General features: G+C 38.5%; 1 protein-coding gene across 4 annotated transcripts in view; it reads right to left on the bottom strand.

Annotated features, from left to right (window-relative positions):
• Positions 1-1,556: 1,556 nt before the first annotated feature.
• LOC107270843 (retinal guanylyl cyclase 2) overlaps positions 1,557-9,365 on the bottom strand; it is a 13,777-nt gene continuing 5,968 nt past the window's right edge. For 2 of the 4 annotated variants that reach the window (XM_015746224.2, XM_015746225.2), the window contains exons 6-18: positions 8,599-8,679; positions 8,357-8,533; positions 8,123-8,282; positions 7,647-7,796; positions 6,990-7,161; positions 6,378-6,518; positions 5,897-6,089; positions 5,642-5,813; positions 5,306-5,576; positions 5,052-5,063; positions 4,416-4,960; positions 4,129-4,343; positions 1,557-3,858 (exon numbers count right to left, since the gene is read on the bottom strand). In XM_015746224.2, the coding sequence (XP_015601710.1) occupies positions 3,727-3,858; positions 4,129-4,343; positions 4,416-4,960; positions 5,052-5,063; positions 5,306-5,576; positions 5,642-5,813; positions 5,897-6,089; positions 6,378-6,518; positions 6,990-7,161; positions 7,647-7,796; positions 8,123-8,282; positions 8,357-8,533; positions 8,599-8,679 (2,421 nt within the window). In that variant the 3' untranslated portion in view covers positions 1,557-3,726. Of the gene's footprint in view, positions 3,859-4,128; positions 4,344-4,415; positions 4,961-5,051; positions 5,102-5,305; positions 5,577-5,641; positions 5,814-5,896; positions 6,090-6,377; positions 6,519-6,989; positions 7,162-7,646; positions 7,797-8,122; positions 8,283-8,356; positions 8,534-8,598; positions 8,680-9,365 lie in introns of those variants that run through there. The other 2 variants (XM_015746226.2, XM_015746227.2) reach the window with 2 other exon arrangements.

The raw sequence follows: 9,365 nt of genomic DNA, 5'->3' as shown, positions 1-9,365 counted from the left end.
TATCTGCCTATTATATGATATAGCACTGGCCCATTATTTTATTTATATTTTCAAAATTTCCTATAACGTTTTCGCTACTCTTTTACATCACTACTGCTTCCCGTATTTAATGGTCATTCAATAATTATTAACACTTTAGGTGATTCGTTATTGGGTACTACTTGGCGGGCCCGTACCAGGAATTTCAAAGTACTTACTTTGAACGTACTGATAGTACTCTAATACTATAGCCCGTATTCACAACTCGTTCTTAAAGTCACTAACAGAGTCTCTTGTAGTTAAAAGTCAATAAGAAAAAATGTAAAAGCGCGCTGTTAGCACTAAACGCGAGTTCTGAATACGGGCTTAAATGTTTGCAATTAAGCTTTTACCGTGATTATTTTTTACGAGTTATTGTTAATACGCTCTATATAGAAAGTTGACCCTGGTTTTGAGTTTGATGACTGGCATAATGAACGCACATTTGTATGAAGAATGCACGGACCAAGTAGTACTCGATAAGGAATCACCTAAGGTTTTAATAATTATTAAATAACCATTAAATCATAATTAAATACGGGAAGCAGTAGTGATGTAAAAGAGCAGCGAAAACGTTATAGGAAATTTCAAAAATACAATTAAAATGACGAGCCATTGCTAAACCATATAATAAGTAAATATGTAGTGACTTATGTACTTGTCGTTAATAATATGATTTCAATACTTTTTGTTAGATGAATTCACAGCATTCCTATACTTGGCGTAGTTTTGTTTTCCCTTTTATTTTGGGGGTTTTTATTTTAGTAGTGTAGTACTTTTGTAACTTTCGAAGTTAGCATCGCACCGCTACACTCCTCAGTGCAGGCAGGCACGAGGTGCTGGATTTTGTCATAATAAATCTTATTAAGCTTACACTATGCCCTGAAACTTAAGATTGCAACGAACAAAAAATATTTAGGTAATATCTTATGAGCAGCCTCGTTCGAAAGGTTACTCTAGGAATCAGCGGTAAATAGCGAAGAACCGTTACCCGCCAAGCTACACGTTCGAAATCACGTTCAACTCGGCTACGACGGGATATACGTTACCGACGGAGGCGATGATCACAAAATCCTACTCCCGGACTCGCCGCTACGATTTAGCACTATGCTTTTAGTATCGCCTAAAACCGTAGCGTTGAGCATCTCCCCGCTCATATCTGATACACACGCTTTAGAGTATCACCCGGTATAAATCCATGCGTTTCGCGGGGCTCACAAAATTATTCCCTTACCAGTCTTTTTTAATTGAACCGTACAAGCTTGGATAACGTAAAAATGGTACACAAATTGAAAGTTTCATGCCCTATGGCGACTTCGAACCGTAAAACCAAGAAAGTGATCTGGAAATTTGAAGTTGCGCCTCGTATCCCAATTCTCAAAACCAACAACCTCATCACTTGTGACATCTTAATCCAGATGCGGATATAAACTGTTGCGATAAACAATAATAAAGGCAAAATGATATAATTTTTTTCCACTATTGTATAGGATATTGGGGAAGGCACAAAATCGCACCTATCGACGAACACTAATAAATCTCAATATCTACAGTCTTTATTGCTATAAGTACTAAATACGTTGTTCTTACGCTTTGTGTTGTTTCATTCTTTTCCTTTCCTTAATAACAGAGCGTCTAAAAGATACAAATACCCAATTCTCAATTAACTATACAATATACTACAGTAAATTCTGTTCACACATATAACATCCATCCGTAATATTACTATACTATATTCGACTAGCGTACATAGTAACACAAATTGTTTTCCATAGAAATTCTTTAATTACACCCGAGCAATGTCCATTTTGTTGAAATTCGAATGGGACACATTAATACATCAAGGAAAAGGGGAAGGGGAAGGGGAAGGGGAAGGGGTGTTTGTGACAAGGAAAAGGGGAAATATCATAACGGCACAGTTGTAAGAGACACGGCCATTTTGTACGCAAAGGGAAATATAAGCGTCCACCTTTTGGCAACGTGAATAAGGTTCGAAAAAAGAAAAGATATTTCTCAATCATCAATAGGAGGAGGAAAAGGAAGAGGAGTAGGACGAGGAAAAGCATTTCGCTACTTCACTTCACTTAAAAAATAAAGACTATTTACACATGTAGGTATTATGGTATTTACATATACCTACATCTAACATCAACTGTTTAACAACATGTAAATATCTATAAATTCTCTTTGTAACATTCATTAAGAATTAGTAAATGACCCTACTACTTCTATGAACGTAGATACACTCTACGTTTCAATGACAAGCATGAGGATGGATTCGTAGTAGAATCGTCAATTTTGTGGGTGACAATTTTTTTGTCATCATTCATAAAGAGAGGTAAAAAAACTTGTCCATCACAATAGTAGTACAACGTTAGTACAATTATACAACCGATACAATCATCCTCAGGCTAAATCATCGCCTACCGATTGTCATCTAGATTTTTGATGGTGTTATGAACCAGTGAAGACGAAGTACGTCTGGAGATGCGTACTCGTCGATATTTTTTCGTTTGCTCTTCATTCGCTAACACACACGGACGAAAAACCTTAGTAATTGTCGTTCTGATTAATTAATGACACGGACTCTACACATGGCTACTCAAAGCATTTATGATCTTGACACCATTTTATTGCTTATTTAAAATATAGTCCAAAGAGACCATTGTAACGCATTATTTTACAGTCATGGAACGATCATGATCGCGCCATTATTTTTTTGAGATAATATATCAATATATAAAAAAAATATACGTTACGTATAATAATATATATCTTTTTGCGAGTCTGAGGTATATCTTTTATATCCTTTGTCATATAAGACATATTTATCCATACTGTGATAAAAAATATTAAATATATTCGCGCGGTTCACGTAAAAATATTATTAGAGCGCAATCGTAATCGTCCAACGATTATTATAGATTTCTCTACAGTATACACCGTCGAAACTTTACATGGTAAGAAATCCCTAATTATTATAGACACATTGCGATAAATATATATCTATATTATGTATATATATAATATAAGCAACACAACTTTTAGGCCGATAGAAAAGATATTTACATGCCTTTCAAACGATAGTCCTGACAGTAATAATATATTAATACAGACCTACGTTCTAAAACTTATTAACAACATAGTTATTATATTATACAGCCGATTGACGAGTTTCATGATGTTTTATTGACAGATCGAGAAAAGTGATATTTAGCAAATCACGTATGAATCTATATAACATTTTTTGTTAAAAACTATGCGTGGTGTATGATTTTGCACTGCAGTACATTTTATTTTGACCATAAATTTCCATGATTTTATGGAAAGCTGTGTGTGATTTGCTAAGGCTTTATTGTCTGCGAGCTGTGAAAAAAAAATACAATAACCTCGTGGATCGGCTATAGCTATTGAAATAATAACAATTAATAAATATCTCATGACTAATTGTTTTCTATTATTAAAAGAAATCGTATTGAGATATTCGACATGATTACAAGTGCCGTCCTGCAGCATCAACGCTTTATGTTAACAGTTATTATTAATACGTGTTGTGGCATTTAATTACATTATCATCGATAAAACATTACTCTATTATTATTTTTCATTGTTACGTTTATCACCGATCACGGCTCATCCAATTGAATCTAAAGGATATGGCTGACTTCCTTCCTTGCCATAGGAGTTTGTTATTCAGCTAAGACATCGCTATTCCTCTAAGTGGATATCGGCGATAAAGTTATTGGTGTTTCTACTGGTAGTATAGGGAGGTAGATTGCCGTCGTAGACGTGATATTCTGCGGCACTTGGTAGGTACCCACTCAACGTCGTAGAATCGACCTACGAGAATCAAGCTACTACAAAATCATGAACAACCAGCGAATGGTATGGTCGACATTGAAAGAGAAATAGAGAGTCGATAAGGGACAGAGGGAATATTAAAACTTGGCTTCAGGATTATGTACATTCCTGAAAGAAGAAAATTTGTAAAGTCTTCGGCCCATCTAACATCAGGGTGTTTACTTCGTGCGAGGATAAAGTGAAGTACTGGAAGGTGTTATCCTAGACACTTGTTCAATATAAGTGTCAGCGTAGCGACAAGGACTCTACCGATAGTGACATAGATGCTGCATGACGATAACACTGAGGTCCTGGAGTTGACGGGACCTCCTCGATCCTTTCCAAATCATTAGCAGCGCCAGCACTGTTTTGCTTGTAGAGACGTGGGGTCCCTCTTTGACTTGGAGGATCAGGAAGGATAGGAGGATCATCTGCACGGTCTAGACTAAATTGTCTTTTGAGTAAACGGCAACCTGTGCCTTTCCCTGTGAGGAAGATAGGACTGGTTTTAAAAATTTGTTTTTTTTTTTGGTTTGATGTTAATCAATGATACTTGCCATAGTGTTCATTAGGTGAAAGACATCTGTAATGATTGTACGGAGTGCTTAGGTCATCCTCGTCGATGACTCCGACACGTCTATGCCTTCCCCGGAAGGTCGATCCAGCTGTCATGGAAGTGAGTGAGCTTGTTGATGCACCTAGAAGCGCAGCAGCGACTTCCGTAGCGGAAACAGGTGTACCAAGAGATATTTGTGTATCCCCGGAAGTACTCTTTGTCACTGTAGCGCCAGTGTACTCTGGAGTCTTGACGATGTCCCTCAGGATCTCCACAGGTTCGCCAGACTTCAAGGAAAAACTTGCAGTGAGAACCTTCTCGTCGTGAACGGAAACAGCTACCTTTTTTGTAGCTGAATTAAAGGAGTGCTCGCTGCTTGTAATTTTAATTCCAGAGGGGGACGCGTGACCACCGGATGTAGTTGCGAAGGAGGCACTGCACTCGCCAGAACTATTATCCTCCGACGTTGGGACCGGAAGTTGCGGTGTTCCTGATTCTGACGGATCATTGTTCGGCAAGCTTCCAATGATCAAACTTTCATCCAGCCTTAAAAAATTGTACGAGGACATGTAGAACTGATTTAATACAGTTTTTAACATTATATTCATCATATCTCAGATTATTTATCTGAACTTACCCATGATCCTCTCTGAGCAGCAGTGTAACAATAAAATCATCATTAAATACCTGAAACCCAAATTGATCCTGCAGAGGAAAATCACACGCATGCGTAGGCTACTGACGTTAATCACCAGGGTAATAAACACGTGTGATGCTGGACGAGATTGTTTTTTTTTTTCAAAGATCCTTAAGCGGCTCGATCGACTGAGAAGGGTCAACTGATTCGCGGGAGCGTTAAGCTGTTCATTCAACTGGATAGGATTCGCTCACCCAAGAACAGGCGGAGTTGGCAACTCTTTGTCGAAGCCTTGTTTTCCCAGAAGCCAGTAAGTCGGCATCTTTCCCTTGCCCTTGACTTCTGTTCGTCCGCGATACTCGATATGATAACCGCCGACCTGATTGAGACGATCTCTTGTCGCTTGGCTCAGATGAATCCGCCAGGGCGCTCCAGTCGACTCCATCCTGGATGCTGTGTTTACGGTATCACCAAAAAGACAATACCTGGGCATGGTCAAGCCTACCACACCGGCGCAGCAAGGACCTAGTTCAAAAGTAAATTATAAACATCAAATCCCATTTCGCCTTTCGGTTTCATATATTCCTTACCGGTATGCAATCCGATCCTGAGACGTAATTGAGTATTTGGCAAGTGTCTCAGCTTGAACTTCCCACTTTGATGAAGAAGATCCAGTGCCATGGTAGCTATTTGCGAAGCGTGATCAGGGATTCTAACGGGGCAACCCCCAACGACCATATAAGCATCCCCTATGGTTTCCACCTTAAGAAGAATAAATTGTGTCAAGGATAAAAAGAGTTTTCATCCATATGACAGTATAAAATCTTTTCACTGATATTACGTGCCTTGTAAACAGTATAAGCATTGATGGTCGCATCGAAACAAGTATACAGATCATTCAGCAGGTCGACCACTTGAAATGGTGTAGAATAAGCAGAAATAGTGGTGAATCCAACGATATCCGAAAAGTATATGGTGACCTCACGAAACTCTTCAGGATCCACAGGCATGCCAAACTTCAGCTTTTCAGCCACAGAACTGAAATTATCGGTTTATTCCTAACATTAAAATAATCCATGATCAACGACTGAACTGATTTCTTAAATCTATCTAATTACATGAATACTGATCATGGGAATCGGTCGCTCTAACAACCTATACGTGGTACTACATGTTATAACGAATAAGAGAAAAAAGTGTCCCCTGATCCTGAGATAGCACTGTTCACAAGGAAATAAATGTATACGCTATCTCGCACTCTTGCCCAACCCCTAGAGTATTATGTCCCATAAATTTTGATCATAAAAGATACGATTTATATCTTGCCTTGGCAACATGCGGTTCAACAGCTGCTCCGTTTTTTTCTTCTCCATGTCCAGTTGCTCAGTCCTCTCTCGTATAAGCTCCTCCAAGTTGTTGGAGTACTTCTCAAGCATTTGGAACATCGTATCGACAAAGTTGACCTTTCTGTGAATAATTACGTCGTTTACTGTAACGCTATGCATCGTCCAAGTATAGATTGAATTTTAATATATACTGTTTTTCATACTATGTATTAGTCATTGTGATAGAGTATTATAAATAATATGCTATATATAGGATGAGACTGAAGGCGACGCTGTCGTCGCTGAATAATTTCGCGTCGATGATTACGGATCGAAAGGGCCACTTTGTCCGCTGGTCCTTCTCTAAATGGAACACCGTCGACCGGCTTTAAACTTCCTAAACATCTATCCTGGTATAGTTGGTAGTACACGAAATTCAACGGTGAAATTTCTCAATTACGAAGCTCGTTGGAAACTCGCCTAAATTGGACAACGTTGTTCGGCAAAGCTACATCAGACTAAATGGAGATACTCTAAATCTACTTAAACTTGACGTTATAAATAGCGTTGCCGAATTGAATAACGTGACGACGAGGCTTTATTGCGTATTTACCTGCCGTGATTGAGCTTCTTGAAAAGATCATGAACGGCGGTAAAATCCGGTCTCATGTCTGCCGCTTCCGCCCAACATTGTCGCATGATGTTAATGGCTTCCGGTGGCGCTGCCCCTTTGCTCACTGATGGTCTTATCAATGGCGGTGGTTTCTTCACCTTTTCTATGATATCTAAAACCAACAAGATAACTTCAGCATTACAGGAAGAAGCGTCACTCGACTTATCTGGTATATTCGAATTGTTTAAATTTACGAAAGCCTAAATAAACATGCTAATTTGAACATAGCTTCAAGCTAATGGATGGAGTTTCAAAGTGTGTCGGACCAGGCGTCTAGACGAACCACTAGGAAACTTACTCTATGTATATACCTGAACATAAAATTCAAAGCATAAAGAGCAGAGTTCCGAAGCGTACGTTAATTGTGTATCAGTCGTAAACACGCCTTGCTCGTTACGCAGGGGTAAATGCGGATGGTGTTAATTAAGTTACGTGAATAGACCAGGTATAATTAACATGTACAACGAAAGTAACATGCATTCTTCCTAATAAAAATTAATAATAAAATATCTCAGTGCATAAACACAAGTAACCCTACGACAAAGATCTATTTATGAGTTGTCTAAGGGATTATTGAATATATACAGTAACACTCACCCTCGGGCGATAAGGCTAGCATGCAAAATGGTTCACCCCGCACAACAACTTCTTGCATGACAATTCCAAAACTGTAAACATCCCCGGGTTGAGTGCCTTTCTTCCTCAGACCGGAGTGTCTCAGGAGTTCTGGCGCGGTCCACAGCAGATCTTTAACAAGAGAAAACAAATATCTACAGTTGTTACTTCAACAGTTATGCAACCCTTAACGAAGTAACTTTGAAGGAAACAACGTGGTAGAAATTGCCGCATAAACAACTACAAGTACATTCAGTTAGGAAGCTAGGTGACAGAGCAAGACGTTCTAGTAAATGTTTACACGGTGAACTGGAATGCGTCTTCTTTGTTATTACACTTGAAAGGTTTACCTGGTGTATACAAGACGTGGAAAAAATCTTTATTAGACTGTATGGCTATTTCCTAATTATTAACTATATATGTATATACGGTAAAGAGAATTCCTTGAGGATATTTACCACGTGCTGTTTTAGCTGGCGGCACGATATTCTGAGCTTCGTAAAATGCTGGAAGTCCATAATCCGTGACCTTCAGAACCCAACGTGCATCGATGACACAGTTTCTTGACGTCAAATAACCGTGCACCCTTATTGGACTGCTATGCAGATACTTCATCCCCTTTAAACCATCACAGAGAATTTATCAGACTCTGTGTACATCTTGCTGAGTTTATATACTGAATTCCAACTTACCCGCACCAGGTCGGTTAACAATGACAACCTGAAGGACCAATCTAATTTAATTTCATCTTGCACCAGGACGTCTTCCAGGGACCCTCGGGAACAGTTCTCGGATACCAGACACGGTCGAGTTGGCTCAGTCAAACAGCCGATAAGGGGATTCAAATTTTCGTGTCTCAGCCCATGGATCTGATAATCAGATTATACAATTTAAACGTAATCAAGGATTCGTACTCTTCTTTGTAAGTCCTTACCGTTACCAGCACATCCATGGCTTTATTCTTAAGTTCAAAGGTGCTCTGACACGGTAACTCCTTAAGCTGTACCAGGTCACCCTGAAATTTGTAAAAACTTTTATCAGACAAATATTATAAAAAATGTGTTATTCTATATTGCAGCAGGATAACAGGCTTAGCTTTTAATGAGAATGCTCGTTATTGAGTCCTTCAAGATTCTATAGTATCCTTATCGATGAATCTAACGATAATTAACACAGCAACGATAATTATCTTGATACAATGACCGAAGAAACTATTTATGTAAAAACTCCATAGTAATTATCAGCGTCAATATGTAACAGCAGAAATGCTTAAGATTTTTCTTCTGCAGGAAGAAAAAGGAAATAAAAAAAGAATTGACACCGTGAAGAGAATAAAAAGAAGAGAGAGAGAGAGAGACCACAGTTTATTATACTAGGGCAGGTTGCCCTGGAAGTATAAAATACAGAACAATGTTCAAGAAAATTAATAATAATAATAAGCCAATAAAATAATACATATTTACAAAGATATAATTAATAGTAATAGTAATAATAGCGCTAACATGAGTAAGCTACGGTAGCTATATATATGTTTGTAGTTTAAACGCTAAGAAGCCAAGCATGCAGCACATTTTTGAATAGTGGCACGGCGGTTATCTCACGGATGTTGTTAGGTACGGAGTTCCAAAAAATAATCCCAGAGAGAGAGAGAGAGAGAGAGAGAGAGAGAGAGAGAGAGAGAGAGAGAGAGAGAGAGAGAGA

This window comes from Cephus cinctus, unplaced genomic scaffold, assembly GCF_000341935.2.
Source record: "Cephus cinctus unplaced genomic scaffold, Ccin1 Ccin1_scaffold0839, whole genome shotgun sequence".
In the NCBI taxonomy this organism is placed as follows: domain Eukaryota; kingdom Metazoa; phylum Arthropoda; class Insecta; order Hymenoptera; family Cephidae; genus Cephus; species Cephus cinctus.
The sequence above is the reverse complement of the archived record's forward strand: the minus strand, read 5'-3'. Positions and strand labels throughout refer to the sequence as shown.